We start from the raw sequence: 26379 nt of genomic DNA, 5'->3' as shown, positions 1-26379 counted from the left end.
TTATGTGTTTTTTGAAAAGTAAACGTCAAACTAAACCTAAAAATTACAAAAAGTCAGAATCGACCAAAAATTACATGGGACAATTATGCGTAAAACGGAAGTGTAGTTCTCAAAAATGTTTTGGGCAGCTTAAAAAATGTAAAAAAAGAGTCAGAAATCTCCAAGAATAGCTCTTATACAAATTGGGCATGCGAATACTCAAAAATCTGTTATCAAGATACAAGATTAAGAGTTTTATCTGATTAATTCAGTGTCTTCGGCAAAGTGAAATTTTTTCACTTAAAGTTGCATCCCAAAAAACTGTATTTTTTATTTTCGATTTTTTTTGACATTTTTTGGGTACTAAAAAAGCATCTTTTGCGCTGAAGTTTTGCATAGACAAACTTCCATCTAAATAAAAAATCATGGACAAGTCTGAACTGACCAAAATAAAAAATAAAAAACTGGTCGGTGTTTTGGATACTTTCCATTGTATGATTTTCCATGTGCAGAAAAATTGTAGGCTGGGGATATCAAGTTTTTAAATTTAAAATAAGGCTGGTGAGCAATTCTCTAAGAAATCGGTCCTTTTTCTTTAATTTTAATTTTTGTATTTTTCAAACCGGCTGAACATTTTTTAGCGCCTTCGGTATGCCCAAAGAAGCCATTTTGCATCATTAGTTTGTCCATATAATTTTCCATACAAACTTGGCAGCTGCCCATACAAAAATTATGATAATTCGACAATCTATATTTTTAGAAGAAATGTTTGATCGATTTGGTGTCTTCGGCAAAGTTTTAGGAATGGATAAGGACTATATGAAAAAATATGAAACACGGTAAAAAAAATTTGGTGATTTTTTATTTCGGTTTTTGTCACTAAAACTTGATTTACAAAAAAAAAACACTATTTTTTCATTTTTTTGTGATATGGGACATCAAAAGCCATTTTGTCAGAAATTTCTAGAATAGGCACAAAATCTTTGACCGAGTAATGATTTTTTGAATCAATACTGATTTTTTAAAAAATCGAAATATTGGTCGCAATTTTTTTTTCAATTTCATTTTTTATGTAAAATCAAATTTGCAATCAAAAAGCATTTTAGTGAAATTTTGATAAAGTGCACCGTTTTCAAGTTGTAGCCATTTCTAGGTTTTTTTTTTTTAAATAGTAGCAGTTATTATTTTTTTTAAATTAGTGCCCATGTTTGCCCATTCTTGAAAAAAATATTTTTGAAGAGCTGAGAAAATTATCTATACCTTGTTCTTTAAAACTTTGTTGATACGACCCTTAGTTGCTGAGATATTGCCATGCAAAGATCTTAAAACAGAAAAATTGTTTTTTTTTCTAAGTTTCACCCAAATAACCCACTATTTTCTAATGTCGATATCTCAGCAATTAATGGTCCGATTTTCAATGTTAAAATATGAAACATTCGTAAAACTTTCTGATCTTTTCGAAAAAAATATTTTTTTTTATTTTTAATCAAGACTAACATTTTAAAAGGGCGTAATATTGAAAGTTTGGCCCTTTTGAAATGTTAGGCATATCCCCCCCCCCCTCGTTCAAAGTTGGCTCGAAAAATCTTGCCCCCTGATTTTTCGGGCCAACATATTTTTTTCCAAAATTTCAATGAAAATTTAATTTATGGTTGATTTAAAAATATTTTGAATTTTTTAATACTTTCTATGTTTAAGTTTTTTTTCGGTAAATTTTTTGCTATCTTCAAATCTTATTTTTTTTCGAAAACTAATGATTGTAAATCATAAAAAAATGCATTTTTAAACACCTTTTCCTTGCAAATGTTGAAATTATAGCTTGTTATTTCAATATTTATATTTTTTATTTTTTTTTATTCAAATCTGTTCTATCATGGTTCTACTTTTTACATATTTTTATAAGTTCAAAACTCATTTAAAAATATAAAAAAAATGAAATAAAAAAAAAAAGATTCTATATGGTCAATTGCAATGGTATACCAATATCAGCAATCATTCTGTGGTTCAATTCTCAAAATCAACTTCATCCTTCCAAATCTACAACCTTCAAGCCACAATCCAGCAGCAAATTCGATTCCCAGAGTGCAGCTCGTTTGGGTGCATTTGCATTCAATTAGAATCCATTAGTCAAAGTTTGGCTTCCATTGTTTTCGTGAAAAAAAAAAACTTTACGTTTTGCGGCCTACAGAAAGTTTCAAGTGGGCTGCATTTCCACCCCACAGGAAAGGAAAACTTTCTGTGAGTGTGTATTAGCGAAATCTGCAAACGTTGCTCAACCGCGAAAAATCCCCACCCAAGTCAATGCCATCGCATTTCAAGTTGGGGTAAATTTTGCCAGATAGCATGTTCGATGCAGCACGGCGATAGCAAACTGCAGTATTTCGTGACTTTGGCTTGGTTTTGGCACGAACTCTTTTTTTTTTTCGTCGGTTTCTGTTACTGATAAAAATGTTTCATATTTCAAACGACGAACCGTTGTAATGCAGCTGGATCGAGTTAAAATGAAAATATGAAAAGAGAGGATCTAAAGGATACAGTAACGGAATGGGAATCCAAAATCTGCAAAAATGGTGCTCTTCCAAGGAAATTTTATCTTGAGCTACCAGAAAATGTGACTTCTCGAACCTTTAGATCGAGGAAAGGCAGGTGTGCAACGACCGAAACTCTATAGCCCGCCAGCCTATCGAACTCCCCTATGGTTAAGTGAGATGGCTTAAGCGCCACTCCCGAAGGAGACCATCCACCTGTTTGTCGGTTTGCCCAGCCGTAGAGACCTCTCGAGGGGGGGTTCAGTAATCCCGTTTCGGGACAGGGAGTTCTGTGGGGGTGTAAAACGCGTCGGAGGTACTCCGACTAGCGTACCAAGCCACTACCCAGGAAGGGTAGCTGAAAAAGAAACCGGAAACGGACTGGAGACCTCAGGGCGTGATTCATCACCTGCGGCCTTCAACAGTCTACCTGAACCAGATCTGCAAGAAAAATAGCCAATGGTCCAAGGGATTCGGAGCCCTGTCTCCAGTAGAAAAATAAAGTAAAATAGAATATTGAAAGAAAATCTACATTTATTTAAACGGTCGCGACCAAAACATGAGTCGACTCTTTCGGTCACCCTAGCATAAGTGTTTTATAGCTACTGTGTGTTTAGGTTAAGTGCAGCAGGAAAAACATTTGTAGTGTTTTGTGTTCGTTTATTTTACAGTGAGTCATACATGTTTACGTACGTACGTTTGTGTTTGCCGGCGATCCTCCCTCTTCCTTTCCCTGAGATCCTGTTACTTCATCCAAAAATCTCCCGTGTGTTTGTCTTCCTTCTTCTCTCTTCTTCTTCCGGTTTAGGTGTGTGTGCTATGTGCGTTTTATGTGTTCATTTTAGGCGAGTCGGAACAGTCTCGACAGACGCGGCGCCGCGCTACTAGTTGGTAAGGTTGGTAGCGGGCGAAAAGTGTGCCATGGACTTATCACTTAAGCATGCTTTTACTCACGGTTTGCGGTGCGGGCGCTTTCGACGATCACGTGGTCGTCTGGATACCTGTTCTGCTGCTGCGGGTCGGTTTCGAAGAAACTCGGTGGTGGTCGGTGTTTTGCTGCGGACGGCGTCTACGACGTCATCACTCGCTGCTGCTGCTGTTGCTGCTCTCCGGTTAGCACCGGACGGGACTCGAGCACGTGGTTGGTCGCACCTGCGAGGGAACCGCGACGACCTACGCTTGAAGATCTGCTGCTGCTGCTCGGCTGGAACGCTGGTTAGCTGGTTGTTGTTTGCTGCCGGTTCGCGTGTCCGCCTTCGAGGCCGGACTTCTCTCCCAAGGGTTAACCTTCACTCACTCACGTGGTTTCTAACCTTCCAGGTTAGGTTGATGGCGGTTGGCGATCGCGATGGCGGATGCTGTGCGCGATGGCGGTTAATTCAAGGACGCTGCGGTGACGGTTGCTGCTGTCCTGTTACGGCGTGGCCGTACAGTTCCGCTGCCGAGCGCGGTTTGGCGAGCGCTGGCCTTCGGCGGCGTGGGCGTTGCGGCCGGATCGAAGCGGTAGCTGGTCCCCGGTAGATCGGGCCGTCTTTGACGAGCGTGGCGGTGGATGCAGAGCTGGTCATGGGGCAGATGTTAACTTGGCACTCGCACAGGTGACCACGAGGTGGTCAGCGCACTTACCAGGATTTCTGGAACGCACATGCACACGGTCTTCACACACGCACACGACACGGCACTAGATCGATCTACTAATCTCGCTAAACTAGCTAATCAGGGAAAGGACAGAGAAACACATTACACTTGGGATAACCTAAAAGACAAACTCATGGAAAACTAGAAACCTACAATTTAATCACGAGACGCGCACAATCGAGGGCCACTGGTGCCTCTTCCGCGGAACTGTTAAAAGTGAACCGTTGGGCGCGTCATCAGAACGCCGAGACTTATGAGAGGCTTCAGTTCCGAATTCCGTTCCCTCTCACGGTTACCAACCCTGGACAATAGCTTGTCATTCCCTTGGACCGCTTTACTACCTCCGCGATCTCATCACCCCGAACCGCGAAAACGCGAAACTCTTCGCGAGATTCGTGCGGCTGGCTCTCCCCGATCTCCTGTGCTGGCTCACCTCAAGAGCAGAGTTTAAACCACTCGGCCATCTGGTTGAACGGAAAGCTTTTGGGATAACTGGCGCAAAAGGTACTCGGCATTTGAGTGACCAAAGGAATGAGCAAAGGTCACTCAGCAAGAAAGCTCTACTCTGCGGCGTGTACGTTTAATACAGTTTAGGTATTTCTACTTCCCAATCATACCGACTGTACTTTTACTCCATATGTACTCGTTACATCATTCCCCACTAAAGTACGAAAATTTGTTTGGCGTTAACACGGCGGTGAAAAACGACCAAACAAATTTTCGTAGGCCAAACAGAAGTGCTACTGATGATTGGGTTTCTCTTCGGGGTCATATACGTTCATCACTGAACTGTCAACTCACTAACAAGTTAGGTCCTTGCTAACAGTCAGCTCCGTCTCACTTTCCAGATCAGACAACATCACAGTGTCAGCGACGATGTTGTAAGTCTGCTACTAACCATCAATGACCAAAGTCTCCGGTCTCCAGCGAATTACTACTCAAATCATCAATAACAACAGTAAAGCCTCGAGAAAATGCAAAAAAAAACGAGTAATTCAAAAAAAATATTCAATTTACAAATGTTCCTAACTCTAATCAACCGGCTCAATTACGGCAAAGGCTTTTGAAAAAAAATAATCATGAAAAAAAAAATTGACCTTTAATAAAGAAATTCATGCTGAATGTTTAAATATGTACAACTAATTCTAATTAAAATATTGAGAAAAGAAAAAATAAGGAAAAGAAGCAGTGAAGAAATTTGTAACCCAGAAAAATACTGATCAGTTCATTGATGACGACGACTCATTCATACTCAAAATTACAAAATAAAAACATTAAAACAAACTACGAAAAAAAAATAGCATCGACATAGAGTTTGCGCATAACCCTACGCGAGCTAACACAGTAAACGAAGCGTGTCTTCTACACCAGGACAAAGCCGATAGGCGAAAACAACGTTCACGAAAAGAACTAGTCAGTTCAGTTTGCAATCCCGGCCCAATACTAAGACGAGTCTGTGGGAACAAACTTCACTGACAGAAAAGGGTCTGTTTCTCCTCATAATTCGCCGCCACGGAAATAAATTTCCGCGATTTAACACTCATTATGATTCGAAACGCAAAATATTCCTCCTTACAAGAACTTCAAACACCAGGATTAAATCCGATAACGAAATTCTTGAAGAATTAACCATAATTACAAACTAAAGAAAGAAAACCATTCGCTCACCCTCGCATTCAAAAAAATTCACCCATGCAGAATCCATCTCCAAGATCTGGATCTGTCACTCAATCACCCTGCGCATTTTACCGGTGCTACGCACACAAACAAAACAAACGTCATCGGACTGTCAACGGAGGAAAAAATGTGAAAGTGAAAGTGGAAAAATGCCAGGCGCAGGTACAGAATCGCGAGTGAAAGTTTTTAGAGGAAAATTTTGTGGAAAAAAAGGTGAAATGGCCAGAAAAGACGACTGGGATGGTCGGAAGAACCGTTCCCAACGGAAACGAGGAAAGTCGAGCTGACATATCGTTCCAGCTATCGGTTTTAAGTTGGTTTTTGTTTGTTTATTTTCAGCGCAGCGGCATGGCCTACTGCGGCGTGGAACTACAACCTGTCGTTAGCGATTGATAAGCGCTCGGGGGAAAAAAAACTAAGAAAAATCTGGCTAATCGATCGCGCTGAAACTACTTGGGAAATTATCAAAAATTGGAAACTGGGTGGGAAAATCTGTGCAAAAATTGGTGTGGTAAATCTACTTTGGGAAAAAAAACTATGGTGCAAAAGCTACTCTGTTTGGAAACCGATTGTAAACAAACCAGCGAAACGCCAGCTGTGTTTCGATTGTTTACTAACTATAACTTAAACTACTATTTACAAGGGGGGGAAAACTATAACTACTATTTACATTAGGAAAGGATCGTTAATCATCGGAAAATGAGGAAAAAAAACTGGAAAATACGACTCCTTCGTAGAAAAATTATCAACAATTCAGGTAAGTATAAGAAGAAAACTAATAATGAAAGTGATCATATTACAATGCCGTCCTCCCACGCAAACAGGTGACGACGATCTTGCTCGGCCAGCTGACGATGTTCGGCCACCCTCACCCCACTTCGCCGGAAGGATGACTCGCCCCGACTGACGGAAGTTTGGACTCCACCCACACTCGACGGAAGGAAGGATGATCCACCTCCAACTGGACTAGCGGATTGTGAGTTTTTATAGATCTAAGATTAACCTAGTTTAGTACTAACTTAGTTTAAGGGTTAGGCGTTAGGCCCTACTAACCACTAACTTCTTCGCGTCGCGTTCGGTTTTGCGTATCTTCTTCCTCTTCTTCGTTTTACGCGTGCTAGCTGTGACTCGGTCAGGCTAGTCTTGGTTTGTGGTGTCTACTCGGCCCAAAATTTGGTATTTTCGCGTGGTAGAACCGGTTCTACCCTTGGTCACTTCTTCGGTTGAAGTCTATTCATAGCTCGTTGGGTTTTAGAAAATGTGGATCGTCTGATTCGATTTCGAGATGATTTGTGGGCGTTGTCCAAAGATGCACTACTAGCTTTCGACAATCATCGATCGCTGTTGAAGTCATCGCAGGCTCGCTTTCTTCGTTCACACCTTTCGGTGGCTACTAACACAGGTCATCACTTGCTCATTCATAGCTTCGTGCAATCTTAGTACAAGTGACTACTGGCTCTCGACAGTCATCGGGCGTTTTGGAAGTCATCGCAACTAAGCTGCTCCTTCTTTGCTTCATCTTCTCATACTTAAGGTTGGAACACACATGACAAATCACCCCAAATCGAACCGCTTCTCCCAGGTCGCGATCGCGCGTGGTACAACTCGGTACCCTCAGTGCTGGTTTGTTTATTCTGGTTTTCCCTAACACGAGTCCGTCGAGTGCCCTAATGAGGTAATTACCCCGAGGGTGTTTTGTTCCCTTAACGGAAATGGTTGCTCCTGGTGGGATTAGGAGGGACATAGCTAAAAAAAAACAAGATCTAGTGCAGCTAATCGAGCGATTCCATTACGACGCCTTCTCTGGTCCAGGTTCTGCTACCAGTTGGACATTACCAAAACTACTTCCCAAGAGAACTTTCAAGCCCATCGTGTTGGCATCTGATCCTAACCCCGACAGTCGGTTCTTTCGGAGTAATTTCCACTGCAGACTTCGTTCTTTCCCTGTTCCAGCTTCGCCGACTTCTCCTTTGACGTCGTTCAGATGCGTTTTGTTTGTTTGGTGTGTCCTGTCATCGTCGTATGGATCAGAATCCCCCGAAAGCTACTTCTTTTGGCATCAAAAGTTGTTGTTTACATTTTGTAAACTTCTGTACTCTTCTCTCATGTACTAATCCCTCGTTTAAGCAATTAGACTATTGTTGTTATCAACCAACAGATCAGTAGTTGTTCTTTTCGTTGAGTTTCTGCAAGAAGGCAGTATTAATTTGAAGAATTAGTGAAAGTTAGTCCAATTACCAACGGAAGGCAAGATTTTTTTTTATAGTTAGCTAAATTATTTTGCTATAATTCAGATAATGCAGAGTAGGCTTATTAAATAATACAAATCGTAGTACCAATATTACAAAAATTGAAGTAATGAAAAAAATTATGAAAATATAAATAATGTATGATGAAAAAACAAAAAAAAAGTGAATATAATAAATGTATGCAAATAAACAACAACCCAAAATTGTGTTTTCAATTTCTCCGAGAAACTCAACTCTTCCTTCAGAACAAAAGTATCTAATAACTACAAAAATGCAATGCAAATCAGAAAGAAATGCAAATCTAAACAAAATCAGGCAAATTGTTCCAAACCAATGTTACCAAAAATCAAAAAATCAGAAAATCATACCAAAAAAAAATAGAGTACAGTAGATGCCTTGTATTGTTGGGCGCCAGTTATAGCCCGCCAGCCTATCGAACTCCCCTATGGTTAAGTGAGATGGCTTAAGCGCCACTCCCGAAGGAGACCATCCACCTGTTTGTCGGTTTGCCCAGCCGTAGAGACCTCTCGAGGGGGTTCAGTAATCCCGTTTCGGGACAGGGAGTTCTGTGGGGTGTAAAACGCGTCGGAGGTACTCCGACTAGCGTACCAAGCCACTACCCAGGAAGGGTAGCTGAAAAAGAAACCGGAAACGGACTGGAGACCTCAGGGCGTGATTCATCACCTGCGGCCTTCAACAGTCTACCTGAACCAGATCTGCAAGAAAAATAGCCAATGGTCCAAGGGATTCGGAGCCCTGTCTCCAGTAGAAAAATAAAGTAAAATAGAATATTGAAAGAAAATCTACATTTATTTAAACGGTCGCGACCAAAACATGAGTCGACTCTTTCGGTCACCCTAGCATAAGTGTTTTATAGCTACTGTGTGTTTAGGTTAAGTGCAGCAGGAAAAACATTTGTAGTGTTTTGTGTTCGTTTATTTTACAGTGAGTCATACATGTTTACGTACGTACGTTTGTGTTTGCCGGCGATCCTCCCTCTTCCTTTCCCTGAGATCCTGTTACTTCATCCAAAAATCTCCCGTGTGTTTGTCTTCCTTCTTCTCTCTTCTTCTTCCGGTTTAGGTGTGTGTGCTATGTGCGTTTTATGTGTTCATTTTAGGCGAGTCGGAACAGTCTCGACAGACGCGGCGCCGCGCTACTAGTTGGTAAGGTTGGTAGCGGGCGAAAAGTGTGCCATGGACTTATCACTTAAGCATGCTTTTACTCACGGTTTGCGGTGCGGGCGCTTTCGACGATCACGTGGTCGTCTGGATACCTGTTCTGCTGCTGCGGGTCGGTTTCGAAGAAACTCGGTGGTGGTCGGTGTTTTGCTGCGGACGGCGTCTACGACGTCATCACTCGCTGCTGCTGCTGTTGCTGCTCTCCGGTTAGCACCGGACGGGACTCGAGCACGTGGTTGGTCGCACCTGCGAGGAACCGCGACGACCTACGCTTGAAGATCTGCTGCTGCTGCTCGGCTGGAACGCTGGTTAGCTGGTTGTTGTTTGCTGCCGGTTCGCGTGTCCGCCTTCGAGGCCGGACTTCTCTCCCAAGGGTTAACCTTCACTCACTCACGTGGTTTCTAACCTTCCAGGTTAGGTTGATGGCGGTTGGCGATCGCGATGGCGGATGCTGTGCGCGATGGCGGTTAATTCAAGGACGCTGCGGTGACGGTTGCTGCTGTCCTGTTACGGCGTGGCCGTACAGTTCCGCTGCCGAGCGCGGTTTGGCGAGCGCTGGCCTTCGGCGGCGTGGGCGTTGCGGCCGGATCGAAGCGGTAGCTGGTCCCCGGTAGATCGGGCCGTCTTTGACGAGCGTGGCGGTGGATGCAGAGCTGGTCATGGGGCAGATGTTAACTTGGCACTCGCACAGGTGACCACGAGGTGGTCAGCGCACTTACCAGGATTTCTGGAACGCACATGCACACGGTCTTCACACACGCACACGACACGGCACTAGATCGATCTACTAATCTCGCTAAACTAGCTAATCAGGGAAAGGACAGAGAAACACATTACACTTGGGATAACCTAAAAGACAAACTCATGGAAAACTAGAAACCTACAATTTAATCACGAGACGCGCACAATCGAGGGCCACTGGTGCCTCTTCCGCGGAACTGTTAAAAGTGAACCGTTGGGCGCGTCATCAGAACGCCGAGACTTATGAGAGGCTTCAGTTCCGAATTCCGTTCCCTCTCACGGTTACCAACCCTGGACAATAGCTTGTCATTCCCTTGGACCGCTTTACTACCTCCGCGATCTCATCACCCCGAACCGCGAAAACGCGAAACTCTTCGCGAGATTCGTGCGGCTGGCTCTCCCCGATCTCCTGTGCTGGCTCACCTCAAGAGCAGAGTTTAAACCACTCGGCCATCTGGTTGAACGGAAAGCTTTTGGGATAACTGGCGCAAAAGGTACTCGGCATTTGAGTGACCAAAGGAATGAGCAAAGGTCACTCAGCAAGAAAGCTCTACTCTGCGGCGTGTACGTTTAATACAGTTTAGGTATTTCTACTTCCCAATCATACCGACTGTACTTTTACTCCATATGTACTCGTTACAACTCCCCCCGTTTCTTTGGCTTATTTTTATTTATTTTCCTGTGCTTACCCGGTTTTGATAGATAGTGTGTACTTTCGTATTCTCTGCAGGTGCAACGACGGCAGACACAACAAGCTGCTGCTGCTACTGCTTGATTGAATATCCTGTTTCCAATCCTACAGCGGCAAAGGCTTCCTATTTTTGGACGAAGCAAGAATATTCTGCTAAACAAACTAAACATTCACGTATATCTGGAAGGAGGATGAAAAGTTTAAGGTTTATTTACTCAGCAGTGTCGCGAGTTTTCATACTATTTTAAAAATTGTAGTTATACAATTTTTGTGGCATTTTTTAACAATATCAAAACATCTTTCTAGAAATCAACTCAAATGCTTGTCAGCTTTCAAAATATAACCTGTTTCACCCCATAGCCCAAACCCGTCAACCAAAGATGAAAAATGTACCCGAAATTGAAGTATTGCATGCATTTGGACCGTCTGTCTTGTTGCAGGCTGCAACGTCAGGGTTTGCTTGTTTGTTTGGCACATTGCACACGTCGAACACGTGGTCCTCCTTCAGCTGGCACTTGCATAAACCTATACAGCGTGCCCGGTTGGCATGACTATTTGTTGTGTCTCGAAGCCAACTCGTAGGACGGAGCTACCCCCTGTAATAACAGCTTAGAGCTTCTTCCGGTTCTCTGCAACAAAATACAACAATACAGGTATCGTCGGTGGGATGGCTTATGGCATCGGGAACGAATCAACGAGCTGGGCTATATCTCATCGTCTGCGAGCTTCCAGAATGTAATCAGTAATGCAAACAGAACGGAATCTATGCTCGGGAGATTTGACCCGAGGAAGCAGGATTTCCCACGCGGGGGGATTTTACGTGGTAAAACCCATCCGATTGGTATAAGGAAAGGTGATTAGATGAGTTAAAATACGTCGTGCGTCTCCATGGTGAAGGATTCTGCGAAGACTTGGCTTCAATCAAACGGGCTGGTTCTTGGTTTCTAGTAACAAGTCTAGGTCTACAACAAAGCTTACGGCGATTGTATTTTGTTTGACGTTGTGATAAATTGTAGAATTTAGCACGTAATTTCTCCCATCATAGAAATAAAATCATGCAGTCTTGGCTGAAATTAATAATCCCGTATTCACAAAGATAGTTTCTACATTTAAAAAGGTCTTATAAACATAGGGAATCCCATAGCTTACACAACACGTCATTTTTGAAGTGGATGTCGATAAACGCTTCATTTTCGAAAAGGTATGAAAGATAGGGGCTCCCTGAACAAGCTTTAAACGACAGAATTTTATTTCAGTAGATTGCCTGCAAATGAATAAAATTGTAAATTTAACATACTATGGATTCATGTTAGACAACAATGCGCACCTCCTTGTTTTGCTATCCCCACAGATAAATGTGGGTACGCATAGTTTCTTAAGATAATTTACAATATTATTTATTTGCAAGGAATCCACTAATCAGAGAGCTAACACCTTTACGAAACTGAAGCTGTTACAGATATCAACTTCAAAAGTGTCGAGCTTGGTTATAGGTCCTTTCCAAAAAAAGTCTACACAGCAAAAAATCCGATGGTAAAATCGCATGCAAAAGCATGCACACCACCTTCGTCAAAAAAGACACTTAATATTACACGCTGCATGTACAATTTTTGTAAACACAAAAAAAAGTTGCAACCGATGGGACTCAAACCCAGCACCGACAGTAAGGACTGGCGCCTTGCCCTATTTAAAAAAAGTTTTTCAACAGCTTTTAAAAAGTTGTTGCTTTTAAATTTCATATTTCGAATTTCGGGGTGACATTGAAAGTATTATTTTTTCTTGTTAAAATCAGATTCAAAATGTTCAAATTTTATTTGACATCACTTAGGTTACTGCTATAGTTTTAAAGATTTTTTTTTATGATTTGTTACCTAAGTTTATATGTTTTCAAAAAATACATATAACTTTAAGCAATGTTTTTAAAGTCAGAATTTTGCCTAAAATTCTTAAAAATGAGTATTCTTTATAGAATAATTGTTTTTTATTCATTCCTAACTTAATTCGATCCGCGAAAATAAAGATTTAAAAAAAGTTGTTCTACTCAAAATGCTTATAAATTTGGAGATTTTTTCGAGATTTATTTCAAAAACACTTAAAAATTATGATTCACAAATTGTCCAAAGAATCCGAAAATGCATTTCGTTTTTTGATTTAAACTTATTTCCATTGAGAAAATTATTAAACTTCGAGAATATTAAAATATTGCTTTTTATTTATTTGTTTATTTTTTTAATAAGTTAAATAAACTATTTACATTTTTTGAAATGTTATGAAAATTTCTTCCAGAAGTATTTTAAACACAGCTGGTGGCTATCAAAGTCACACCGGTTCACGGTACTGAACATATTTTTTTATGCTTACATTTTTTCGTGTGTTTTAGGAGACATACAATGCTATTTTTTCAGAATATTCTAGAATAGGCAAAACATCAAGCCAAGTTAAAAAATCTGAGAAACGTGACATAATTTTTGTTATGAAAAATTTACTTACCTATTTTTTATGATAATGTGCACCGTATTCAAGTTAAAGCCATTTTCAGGTAGCTATTTCGAAAAATGTCACAGTGCACAGTGCTATGTAGTGCTCAATTAAATAAACGAAGAGCAGTGAAAATTCCAGACATTTAGCTATTTTGAACTTTGATTATACAGATATTGGTTGCTGAGATATGGCATTACGAAGCAATATAATTTAAGTGATCAGGCTGGTACAAATTTGATTAAAAGTGTTTGACCCTCGGCTCTGGTCGAGATCAAGCCAGATTGACCAGACCAAAATGCTTTATATATCACTTTGGTAATGCTACAATTATAAATTTAAAAAATATCAATGAAATCATAAAAATATATTTTTTCCATCAATCTTTTACCAATATCAAATAAGTTAAAATATATAGTCTTTTTTGGTTGATAATGCATGAAAAAGCGTTATACAATCTTTTATGAGCAAATTTTAGAAGTTTTTTTTTTCAATGAGAATTTAAATTTTTGTCAATATTTTTTTTTGCACCCTGATTTTTTTGATTCCTGATGACCGAACTTGGAACTTGGAAGATTTACTTGGAAGGGGATTTAATTATATTCACAACAATATATTAGATGGTGGTACCGGATATAGTCAGATCCGCCATCTAAAAAGCACAAAAAATCTTCAATATTTTAAACCCGTTTGATACATCTATTGATGAACTATGCATCAATATGTCGTTTGATGGTATTCAAAACGATTTCCGGTCACTTATCTAACATTTATATATTTGTTAAAACACATTTTAATAAAAAAAAACTTTTGTACTACTTATCTAAAGTTTGGGAGCCCAGAATATGCGACTTTTTTTCAAAACCTCGCTTTACAAGGTGACTATTGTTCCTCAAGCTATTTTAGGACTTTGGGCAAAATATGAGTAAAATCGGTCAACTTTTACCCATTACTTGATACTGGATAATGGATACTGGAAGGTATAGTTTGTAAAAATGAGAAAAATCGGAAAAAATTAATACCTTTTATCCAAATATTCCTTAAAAGTGTAATTCTCAACGGAAATAAAATGTTCTACAATTTTTCCCAACAAGCCAATGCTGCAAAACGCAATCCATAAAAGTTTTTTAGCAATTTAAAAAAAATCAACTGATGCTTAAAATAACCCATAAAAAAAGTTTTCCACTTGTGAAGCAAGTGTTCATTTTCGAAAAAGCAATTCTAGATTTGCAAAATTTAGTGTCTGTGTGTCAATGAGTTCTCAGAAACAAATCCATGATGCATCGATTTCGATCACTATGTAAAAACATACACACACTCACGTGCAAAAGTGAATTCCACTGTTTGCAGCAGAAATATACAGATATTGGAATCAGTGCTGCTGTTGAAACAATTCCTTCGAATCAGCAGAAGCAGAAGCTGAGTGCTGTTCTGAATTCGCTCCGATGAAGCGCGAGCGGGTGTAATTCGATATAAAATTACGTTCGCTCGTATATTTGTCGTATATTTGCGTAAACAATCAACCGAACATTCAACTTTTGTTTGCTTCGCTTTATGTCTGTGTGTGTATGTGTGTGATTGCTCTTTTAACGAGCAACGAAGATGACAAAAATGTTCGAACAGAGCTTTTGTTTTATTTTTCTGTCTGTAAAGGTAACATTCTCGGAGACGATACATTTGTAATCGAATTTTGTCGGAGGAAAAAAATGCTAACTGATTCAATGTTTGCTTTTAATAAGCTTGAGAGGGAGTAAGAACTTTGTTATTTTTAGACTGAGATCCTAAGTGGATTGAAAATTAAATTGAAGCTGATCAAAATGCGAAAATCATTTGAAACCCGTAACAAAGGTTCAACAAGCACGTGCCAAGGTGAAAGTTCGTGACCCAATTTCGAAAAGTTCAACTTTTTTCTCTCTAGCTTTCAAAATCCCAAAACCACTGAAGCTTGTGCCGCACACTTGCTTTCCATATGTTTCCCCCACTTCCCTCATCCTATTCAGATAATCTATTTTTTCGTGTTAGTTCACTCCTCCAAAACCATTACTTCCGCAATCGCATGTTTGCCATCTTTACACACTGCCACGAATGAATGCATGCATGTGTTTGGCACGAAGTGGTGTGCTCAAGTCAAGGAAGCTTGTGGGCGTATGTGTGTTATTTTATTGTGTTTGTGTTTGTGTGTTAAAGTCACGTAAGAGGACGCCTTTCTGGGCATAAACTTGCTCACAAAGATAAAAAGTAAAGCAAATAAAAATTTACTTCCGTGTTTACAGCTGCAGGAAAACATGGTGAACATATTTGGCTTTATTTTAACTTTTTCAGTAGAAGTTAAAATTTTATGATTTTATGATTTTATGATTTTATGATTTTATGATTTTATGATTTTATGATTTTATGATTTTATGATTTTATGATTTTATGATTTTATGATTTTATGATTTTATGATTTTATGATTTTATGATTTTATGATTTTATGATTTTATGATTTTATGATTTTATGATTTTATGATTTTATGATTTTATGATTTTATGATTTTATGATTTTATGATTTTATGATTTTATGATTTTATGATTTTATGATTTTATGATTTTATGATTTTATGATTTTATGATTTTATGATTTTATGATTTTATGATTTTATGATTTTATGATTTTATGATTTTATGATTTTATGATTTTATGATTTTATGATTTTATGATTTTATGATTTTATGATTTTATGATTTTACGATTTTATGATTTTATGATTTTATGATTTTATGATTTTATGTTTTTCATGTTTTTCATGTTTTTCATGTTTTTCATGTTTTTCATGTTTTTCATGTTTTTCTATTTTTCATGTTTTTCATGTTTTTCATGTTTTTCATGTTTTTCATGTTTTTCATGTTTTCCATGTTTTCCATGTTTTTCATGTTTTTCATGTTTTTCATGTTTTACATGTTTTTCATGTTTTTCATGTTTTTCATGTTTTTCATGTTTTTCATGTTTTACATGTTTTACATGTTTTTCATGTTTTTCATGTTTTTCATGTTTTTCATGTTTTTCATGTTTTTCATGTTTTTCATGTTTTTCATGTTTTTCATGTTTTTCATGTTTGTCATGTTTTTCATGTTTCTCATGTTTTTCATGTTTGTCATGTTTTTCATGTTTCTCATGTTTTTCATGTTTTTCATGTTGTTCATGTTTTTCATGTTTTTCATGTTTTTCATGTTTTTCATGTTGTTCATGTTGTTAATGTTTTTCGTGTTTTTCATGTTTTTCATGTTTTTCATGTTTTTCTTGTTTTTCATGTTTTTCTTGTTTATCATAATTATCATAATTATCATTTTTGTATTTTTTTTCATGTCCATAATTGTAATCAGGATTATTATTGTTTTTTGGATTTACAATTTAATCTTTTTGGAACATTTATTTCAACCACAGTTCAAGACAATAAATCACAAGTTAAATTTGAAAGCACCTCATTCCCCGCCCAATTTTAAATTCCAACCTCATCCAAAGCCTCAAGTTCCCAACTTTTCGTCCTTGAAAACTCACCCTCCGGGGAGGCTTAATTCCAGGGAGTGAGCTTAACGCCCTCCCGGAAAACCCACCAAAAACAACGTAAAACTTGTTTAATCTCCACTTTAGGGCCAGCTCGGCTCTGCCTCCGCCAAAATTTGTCACAGGCCACGTCACGCAACAGAGGCAGATATCGTTTTTTTTTTAAATAAAAAAAAATAAAACGAAAAGCAATTTGAGATTTTTTCCCACCCCCCTTTCCTCACTTTCCACCGAAAAAGCAAACCTTATCGAGGGTTTATTTGCGAGGGAAATGACACGAATTTTGGTTGTTCATCCCCAAAAAAGATTGCAAGTCGGAGAAAAAGTGGTGCTTTTCACGCGAAAAGCTTGCCCCAAACTGGGAAAATCTGCTCGTCGAGACTACCTCAACAGCGTTTTTTGAGGCTGGCTGGCGGCAGCTCAAGTGGAAATACCACCGAACGAAACCATTTGTGGTGAGTGAGGGAAAAGCAAAGGAAATTGAGAGCTGGGAGAGTGGAAAACAGAGAGGGAAAATGGAGAGGTTTTCTCGGAGGAAAAGTTGGGAGAAGCGAGAAATTATATTTTTGAGAGGAGAGAGTTCAAGTTGGAAACATCAGAATAGTAAAAGTGCAACAGTGGCGCCATTTAGTTCGGTGGTGGCAAGATTTAAAAGCTTCAAGCTGTCACTTGTTTTTTTTTGTGAAAATACTTTCAATTTTAAATTGCTTCTTTTTTTCTTTTTTTTTCTTTTTTTTTATAAAACAAGGACAAGAACATTAACTTTGATGTTATTATCTGATTAAAATTTGTCTTCAACATTTTCTGCAGCCCAACTCCAATCCAACTCTACTCCAATTCAACCTTCAAACTCAACCTAACCTCAACCCATTCTCAAGTTATGGACAGTTTGCAAAAGTTTAAACCCCATTCTGTCTAAGGGCAATGTCTGTGCGAATGTGTCGGTATGTAAATATCCGGTATTTACATTAAATCAACACTTACAATCAACTCACGCACATCTTCTTACCGAGAGACATAGAGAGAGGACAGTGTTGACGATGTCACAACCGCCATGCTGGGGAGATTCCTGGGACCGTCCAGTTCGAAGAGGACCACGACCGCTACGACGATGGTGATGGTTTTCCGGATCCGGGGATCGTCTTGCATACAATTTTGGAATGTGCTGGAGAAATACGACTGGACTGGGACTGAGAGGGAAGAAGTTAACGATGCTCCGTTAGGCGATGACGTTGAGGACAACGTGTTGATAAACAAATTTATGGTTTTACGACGGCTGAACCGATGGTGATGGTTTGTTTGTTTATTTGCATTTTTTGTTATTTCCTAAATATGTAACTTATTTCAATTTTCAACCATCTAACGCTTCAGAGCACCACAGAATTTTTTCATTAGAATAAATTTTCTTTACAACCATGCATTTTTTAAAAACCTGGTTCAACTTACATTAGATTTCATATTGGGCACAATTAGACCCCAAATGCAACTGAGCTTTCAATTGTCCTAATATTTTGGTGATATACCATAAAAAATCGAATTATAAAATCAATCCAAACCATTGCCGTTTTTACCAAATTCTTCTGAAACTATGAAGAAAAAACAAATAATTTTGAAGAGTCATTAATTTGAAATAAAAATCTATAAAATGTGCTGATTTCATTGGAAATGAACAATTAAATATTTTTTTTAATCAGGTCCTATAAGCTATTGCGTTTCATATTTTTATAGGACCTTTAAATAAAACTCTAGAATTTATGAGCATTTTGGATTTAAAAAATTCTTCTCAAATTTAAAAAAAAATATGGCTGGTGAGTGAATGTTTTATTGGATGTTTTCGCATAGCGAATTTTTCCTGTGTCAAAAAAGGCCAATTTGTAAAATTAGTTTTTTCTTTCAAGGCTTTTGTCAATTTTGACAATTTTGCGGGCTGTTCTTACAAAATGGGAATGTGAATATTGTGAAAAGATTCTCTGATCGATTTGATGATTACGGCAAATTTGCAGGTTTTGATTGGAAAATGGTACACGGCAAAACTTACCGATTTTTTAATTTAACTCTTCATCACTGATAGTCCTGAAAGACATTTTTTTGATTTTCTCATTTGTTTTTGTAGTAAAAAAAAGCATCAGTGCTATGAATTAAAAAATAAACGAGATTTTGGGAAAAGATATTAAATCTTGTAATTTTTTTTTTAAAACAGTTTCAACACATATAATCAAATTTGCGATTGAAAATTGATAATCGCATTTTTTGATACAGTGCATCGATTTTATGTAATAGAAATTAGATTTTTTGTAATAGAAGGTGATTTTTTTTTCAAATTTTTCAGTTTTTGTGCAACTTAAAAATACTTTTTTGCAATTCCGTCTTGAAACTACTTACTTTTCCTGTCATTCTTGAACGACGAAATAGCCTAATTTTCTGTACCAAAAATAACAGAATCGAATAGCAATACTTTTCAAAATAAATGCTGAAAAGTTCTACTTTTCAGCACTGAAATGGATGCTGAAAAGTTGAACTTTTCAGCACTAGTTTTGAAAAGTAATACTTGTAATACTAAAACTGTTCAAAAACGGATAGTGGGAATTGATTCTCCGGACAATTTTACATAAAAGTCTCCATATAGACCATTGTCCTATGTCCAATTCTTGATACAGTTGTTTTAAAAATAAAAATGTTGAAAAAATATTTTTTTTTGTGGTTTTTGACAATTTTTATATGACAGACTTGATATTTCAGTCTCAGAAAAAAAAAATCCGGAAAGGTTCAATTTTCCATAAGTTTGCCATTGACAGAATTTCAATTGGATGGGCTTGCAGATATAAAATTAATTACATTGCTCGTAACCAAAAATAGAATATTTTTTCAGTGTGGTTAGTTGTTTGTGTAGAAACCTGGATAGTAAATAAGCTTACGTAAATATTAAAACGAGCCAAATTTAAAAGCTGTCAGAAGCTAACTTGGGAAATTGGAGCTTTCCGGTAAACATATTTTTGAGACTGAAAAATCAAGTCTGTCATATAAAAATTGTCAAAAACCACAAAAAAAACCTATTGTAACAATACTGAGAAAAACTATTTTTTCAAAAAATTTAAACAACCAGCAGTCCTGTCAATAAACTAAAATTATAGGACATTTCCTCTGCTTTTTTGAGGGGTGCTTTTTCTTAGTGAAATATTTGCAAAATTGCAAAAAAAAACCAAAGCAAAAAATGTCACCTTAATATGCTTATAAATTAAATACTGCGCGTTTGCTAAAAGAAATGTGTAATTTTCAATAGCAAATTTGGTTAAACAGCTAAAAACGAATGATTTGTTTCAAAAAATCAAAACTCCGGCATCAGATTGTGCACCATCCTTAACTCAAACGCAAAAGATGCCTTTTAAAGCCCCTAAAAATATTTCGAAAATTGGAAATGGTTTTTAAATTTAAAGTAAAATTGGAAACAAAAAAAAAAATGCAGTGTTCTCAAGTTCTCAAGAGTTTATCAAGGGTTAATTTTTTTGTAAAGGTTAGTATAAATTGGAAAACAGAAAAATAGTGCCCATGAATAAATTAATCTTTCTTTTTTTTCAGATAGCTTTGATATTTGACATTTTTAAAACAATTTTATTGTGACATTATTAGACCATTTCATATATCATGTTTTAAACTTTTAAATCAAGCCTGACGTTTGGATAAGTACATATTAATTGATTTCATTTGATTTCATTTGATTTCATTTGATTTCATTTGATTTCATTTGATTTCATTTGATTTCATTTGATTTCATTTGATTTCATTTGATTTCATTTGATTTCATTTGATTTCATTTGATTCTATCTCAGTTAATTTTATGTAGATTTTTTTCCAATTTCTAAGCTGTGATTGATTTTTGAACAATTTAAGAGGTGTAGTTATCCCACAATCCGCCATCACGACTGCAAGTTTTAACGATTAAGTGGAAAACTAGAACACATTAATTTAATTTAATTTTTCTTATAAACTTTGGTTTATAAGTTTAGTAGAGTAGCATATATTCTACTAAATAATGACTTCAAAACCAATAAATTGTGAGCTAAATTATAATTTTGAGGATAATCTGTTTTTTTTTTTGTAATTTCTTAATTAAAATCCGGTTTTCTACAACAATTTTCAACAATTATGTAACAAGCAAATTTTTGGCCGTTTTATGTTGCACTTGATTAAAATAAACACAAAATGCATTATTTAGATGAAAATGAACTATTCTGCAAGTGAAATAGCAAGTTTAATAAATATAAATTCAGTCCCAAGTGCCTCAAAAAGAAATTTCAGTTAACTAACAAATTACTTGGCTTTGACAACAATTGCCTTGAACATTTCCCAAAACGCATTTCAAAGTGCGCGTACGTACATCAGCCCCAGCTGACCCCACGCATCTGAAATTTGTTTCTATTTAGCCTCTTAGATCTCCAGATGCCTCAACAGGCCAATTCCGACAGCAGAGGTTGCCATGGGCAACTTTGATGGAAAGTAATGCTTTTTCCGTCCACGATTTCACGTCAAATGGTCAAAACCCTGGGTTCACGCGAGGCCTAGAGAAGCTATTCTGGGAAGCTTTCACGATTTGTACGAAAAAAAAAACGCTCTTCTCTTTGGAGATTGTGTGTTGAAAATGAATCCAATTTCACCGCTACCGGGAAAATCAAACCCGGGTTGGATTCTTTCGTTGTGAAGTGGATTTTGGGTCGGGCAGATTTTGTAAAGCCCGGACTTGCCCGCGTGTAGTCGGAATTAAAGAGCGGATTTGGGCGGAAGACTTGCTACAACGATATATATTCAAATGTTACAAAAGCAGAAACGCTGGGTCGCCATGCTCTGGTTGCGATATGGTTATTGTCACCGGGATCCGGATTTCAACCTACCCGTCAGATCCGGCCACCACTACCATGCCAACGCGGTCACTGGGTACAACTTTGCGTTCAAACGCCTCGACCATCGACTAGAGGCATCAGCGTTTCTGAGTACACCGAGGAAAATTTACTTGTTAAAATTGAGCTGTTTGACGTTTCGGTCGGCTTTTTTGTCATCTTCAAGGTTGAAAAATATGGCAACCACATTTTAGAAGAAAATTTCCCTCAGTGCCTTCCCGCTGGTGTGAACTTGCTATTGAATGACGACCAAGTCCGCTGTTTCTATACACGTTCTGAGCAGCGCCATAAAGTTGGAAGTTTGCACTAATCCAAACAGCGAACGCCTCCGGGCTCCACCCCTCAGTCATGAGTTCATGTATGCCTCACCCCACCCACTCTGCCACCCCCACACTTTCACAACCACACAATGTCAGACAAAGCTCGGCTCCGCCGGTGACTGTGTGGTGAGCAGTGAATGAAAAGCTAGCCTGCTCGACTGCTCTTAGTGGATGACCTCCGTCAAAAGCTCTTCTGGCGGTGGCCGCTCCAAGGTTCTTATCTGCCCGCGGATGACCAACAACCAACACAAACTGTCCTTCTCTCTCTCGCGTGCGCGCTTTGCCACGTGGGACAGGGGACGACTTTGAAGTCTGCGGGTGACGTGGTCCACCCACGTGGTCATTATGCGTTGCCGGAGAGGAGCATAATAGTTTCAGCGCGCGGACACAATGGATTCACTCCCCGAGCTTGAAGTTGAATGTAATTACAGAAGTAATTACAAGATAGATTACCGAGGTCAGCAAAGACGTCCTGTTGAGCGCGCGCGCGAAAGGAACTGGCAGGATGTTGGCGGATCGTTGTAATGGTGCCAGATTGCATTAACGGGTAATTATATGAAATCAGACGGAAATGTTTCATTTTTTTCAATTCAGAGAAAATTGTAAATACTTTTTTTGACATAGAATTTCGTCAGTCATAATTTTTCAGAAATTGCAAATGACCGAGCCTTCAAAAATTTTCTGCAAAGAAATATTTAGAGTTAATCCAAAAGGTATATCAAACATATTAGATATAATATCCATCAGATTTTTTATTTATTTATTTATTTATTATTTTTGGTGTAGTGGTAAGCGTGGTTATCCCTTGGTTGGCCTGGGTTCGATCTCATCGAGCACTCTAAAAAATATTCCCTTTGGAATTTTATTTTTAAAACAACAAATCGATTTGTGCAAAAATAATACTTGAAAAAAATACATATGTTCAGAGGTAAAAAAAAGATAACTTTAGAACTGTGACTTAGAAAGGGGAATAATAATTTAGAATAAGAAGAACGAGAATAATTTGACAATTTTGCCAATTTTTTTTCATCCTGGATTTTGAAAAACTTCGAAACAAATGTTCGATAAAGGATCAAGGAAAATTACAATTTTAGAAATTCTGTCAAGAATCCGTCAATTTAAAAAAAAGTGTTGAAAGATTTAAACGAAATTTTGTGACAACTTTTTCTATGACTAAAGAATTCATTTTGCATAATAAACCATTCTCCATATAAACGTCCATACAAAAGGCTTTTTAAAATCTTCAAAAATCTTTATTTTGAGAACAAGCTGTAACAAGTTGAGCAAAGTTGTAGGTATTGCTTAGAACTTGCGTTTTGGAAAAAAGGACAGTCTAATAAAAGTTTCAAATTTTTCTAGCTTTAACTCGACTTTTCTAACAAAAAAACTAATCATTTTTGAAAATGCCATCTTTGAGTTATGGAACAGTATGGTTAAAATTATTTAGTGGTGTTGCCAACTTTTCGAAAAAAAACATGATATTCATTGAAAAAGTCAAAATACTGTTGATAAATTTATTTTAAGATGTAAAATGAAATTGGCATTTTTGTCAATGATCTCTTCTAAATATTACTTTCAGAGATGGTCAAGCTACTAAAAAATAACTTCTACTAAAAAAATAAAAAGTTACGTAATCAAAAAAAAAATTTGCTTCAGCCCTTAACAACCAAACTTCGCCTCTTGGCGGGCATTGATCTAAACTTTTGACAAGAATCCTTTTTTCAATTTTAGAAAATATCAAGGCTGTAAATTTGACTTGTTTTATGCGACTTTACCAATGTTTAAAAAAATTACATTTTTAGGGGTCAAATTTGGTTGTGGTTTTTGATAACTTTTTAAATATTTTATTCATAAGTAAGTATGCAGCAATTTTTGTTCTGTCCCAGACTATGCCTCTACGTTTTTTTTTACAATTTAAATGACAATGATATTATTCTATAGCAAAAAAATGTGAAAAGTGACTGTAAAAACAGGAAAAAACTAGAAAGGCAAAATTTAATGAAAGGAGGTGGTAAAATAAGCCAAATGCTATCAGAAATAAATTTAAACTAAACATGATAAATGCAAATTTAAAAAAAATAATGAAAAAAGAAAAGTTTTTCATAGAACAAAAGTTGCTTAAAATGCTGAAACAAAGCAAAAATAAAAAAATAGAATAATAGAAAATTTGCCTTAGAGAATTAACATAAAAACAGTGAAAAATATCAAAATTAATGTAAAGTACTTTTTAAATGCAATGCTTGAATATAAAGTCAAGAATAAAGTCAAGAAAAGCCAAGAATTAGTTTTTCCTTTTTTAAAAATACATTAATTGACGAAAAATGTGCAACACTGCCATAGGCGTCATCCATAAAGTATGTCACGCAATAATCGGCCAAAATTAAACCCCCCTCCCCCCTATGTCACACTTTGTCACACAAGGTTGAACCCCCCCCCTCAAAAAGTACGTCACATTTTGCCAGACCCCCCCCTTGTTTTCGATGGGATTTTTTATAGTTTTTATATCTTTTTTCAATTTCAATTCGGTTTTATTTGTTAATAATCAAGTTACAATGAGTTCATTAAGGTACATAACAGAGTTTTTCGTTCCTTTCAGCTGTGTTTTACATCGTAATTTAATCGAAAACATTATTACTTATGATTATGGAATAGACAAGAGTAAGAAAAAGTTTTTTCAAAAACTAACAGAATGAGTTTTTATATGTTTAAACTTGCAAAATTTAGGTATTTTTGGCAATTTTAAGATAAAAAAATAAGTTGTCTAATTATTCATTTTTTAGAATAAACATTGTGATATAAAAAAACAGTTTTGTATCTTTTAAAAATTAGAAGACCTGGTATAACATTCATGTATAAACAAATCTTGAAAACTGTTTTTTACAGCTTTGTATCTAATAAGTACAAACCATTTATAGCAGTTTTCTTATGAACACCCTGCTTTCAAAGCATTTATTTTTATCAAGCAAGAATTTGCAAAATATTGAAGTTCCAGCTGAAAAAAATGTGACTAAATAATAAATTATAATGTGATACCGTCATCAGGGGTGACATTGGGTCTGGGGGTGAGTTTGAGTCATACAAAAATGCAGAAATTTGTATGACCCAATCTCACCCCAAACCCAATGTCATCCCTGATGACGGTACTTCTAAATAATAGTAACCAAACAATTTTAGAAAAGATGATTTAATTTAATTGTGTATATTTCGAATTAATATTATGCAATCATAAAAAAAACCTAGCGTGACGTCACAGTCTCACAAACCCCCCCTCCCCCCTTCGTCACATCTTCTCACACCTACGGTAACCCCCCCTCCCCCCCTAAGAGCGTACGTACTTTATGGATGACGCCATATTCATATTGAAGAAATTGCTCAAAACTTGTATGTTTTTACATTTAATAAATATTCAAAAATGATAATGATTACAAATTTTATTTAAAGTTTTTGCTATCCCCTCTGCCCTTCCCCCCCATGAAGAAATATTTTTTTCAAAAATTTCAAAATTCCAATGAAAATTTAAGTGCAATCAGCTGAATTCAATTTAAAATGCAAATTTCAATTTTTATTGATGTTTTTCATTTTTGCTGAAAATAGAACATTCTCAAAAAACAGATTTTTGAATACATTTAAACAGCCTTTTGGTAAGGACGTTTGCCAAATTGTATAAAAACTTGTTTGGACGAACTCATGATTCCAAGCGACTTCTTTGATCATGGAAAAAGTACACACAATTTTTCATATTTTCATACCATAAACTGGGGTGACTTTGATAGCCCGGGGTGACATTGATAGAAAATTGATTTGGCCACTAATTTTGATCTATTCAATATAACTGTCTCATTTTCGCATATATGTTCGATAATAAGCTATCCCTTAATGCTTACATACTCAAAATTCTCAAAAATGTTTAGATATTAATTTTACAGGCATCTGAAAAACCTATCAAAGTCTCCCCGGGCTATCAAAATCACCCCAGTTTACGGTACTTGGGCACTGCTGAAAAAAACTTTGCAAAAAACGACTTTGCATCAAAATTTGCAGTTATTTTTTTGTCTGTTTCTTTTATATTTTGTATTTTTTCATAAAAGGCAATTTTTCCAATTTTTTTTTAAATTCAGATTCAAAAAATAAAAATAAAATCGAAAAATTTGCTCGTTTCTGAGAAAACTTCTAAATTTCTATAACTTCTTTCGAAGCAACACTATAAAGTATAAAGTTATTCAAAATTCGAGATTTGTTTAAAAAAAAATGACAAAATTGTCTCATATGTTTGCCCTTGCTTAGTAATAGTTAAAAAGTGGAAACATTTAAAAAAAATAAAACCTGAAAAATAGTGAGAGAACTGCTCAGCCTGAGTCCTACATATCAATAAATAAATGTAAACCGCAAACATTCATGCAAGCAAAACAATTATCTGAAAAAAAAAACTTTTAAAAAAGATGTTTTGACAAAATATTAG

The 26379-nt window shown here is 36.8% G+C and overlaps 2 protein-coding genes across 2 annotated transcripts in view; both read right to left on the bottom strand.

The window, feature by feature from the left end:
- Positions 1–3296: 3296 nt before the first annotated feature.
- Positions 3297–5005, bottom strand: LOC119767700. Its single transcript, XM_038256930.1, has 3 exons — positions 4951–5005; positions 4134–4219; positions 3297–4067 (listed from the first exon to the last, which is right to left on the bottom strand). The coding sequence occupies exons 1-3, from the start codon at positions 5003–5005 to the stop codon at positions 3882–3884; spliced, it is 327 nt and encodes a 108-aa protein (XP_038112858.1). The 3' UTR covers positions 3297–3881.
- Positions 5006–9566: 4561 nt separating this feature from the next.
- LOC119767696 overlaps positions 9567–26379 on the bottom strand; it is a 43168-nt gene continuing 26355 nt past the window's right edge. Inside the window, exons 2-3 of the mRNA XM_038256924.1 lie at positions 9972–10057; positions 9567–9905 (exon numbers count right to left, since the gene is read on the bottom strand). Of these exons, the coding sequence (XP_038112852.1) occupies positions 9720–9905; positions 9972–10057 (272 nt within the window). The 3' untranslated portion in view covers positions 9567–9719. The remainder of the gene's footprint in view (positions 9906–9971; positions 10058–26379) is intronic.

Source organism: Culex quinquefasciatus, chromosome 2, assembly GCF_015732765.1.
Source record: "Culex quinquefasciatus strain JHB chromosome 2, VPISU_Cqui_1.0_pri_paternal, whole genome shotgun sequence".
Lineage (NCBI taxonomy): Eukaryota > Metazoa > Arthropoda > Insecta > Diptera > Culicidae > Culex > Culex quinquefasciatus.
Note: the sequence above shows the minus strand (reverse complement) of the source record. Positions and strands in the feature narration are given on the sequence as shown.

Bases quoted from the DNA above. Each gene is read 5' to 3' on its own strand.
- LOC119767700 (XM_038256930.1), bottom strand. From the start codon at position 5,005: ATGTTGTCTGATCTGGAAAGTGAGACGGAGCTGACTGTTAGCAAGGAC. The intron at 4,220-4,950 runs GTTAGTGAGTTG...TTCCCTGATTAG, and splicing joins TGTTAGCAAGGACCTAACTT to CTAGTTTAGCGAGATTAGTA. The intron at 4,068-4,133 runs GTAAGTGCGCTG...CCCCATGACCAG, and splicing joins TGTGCGTTCCAGAAATCCTG to CTCTGCATCCACCGCCACGC.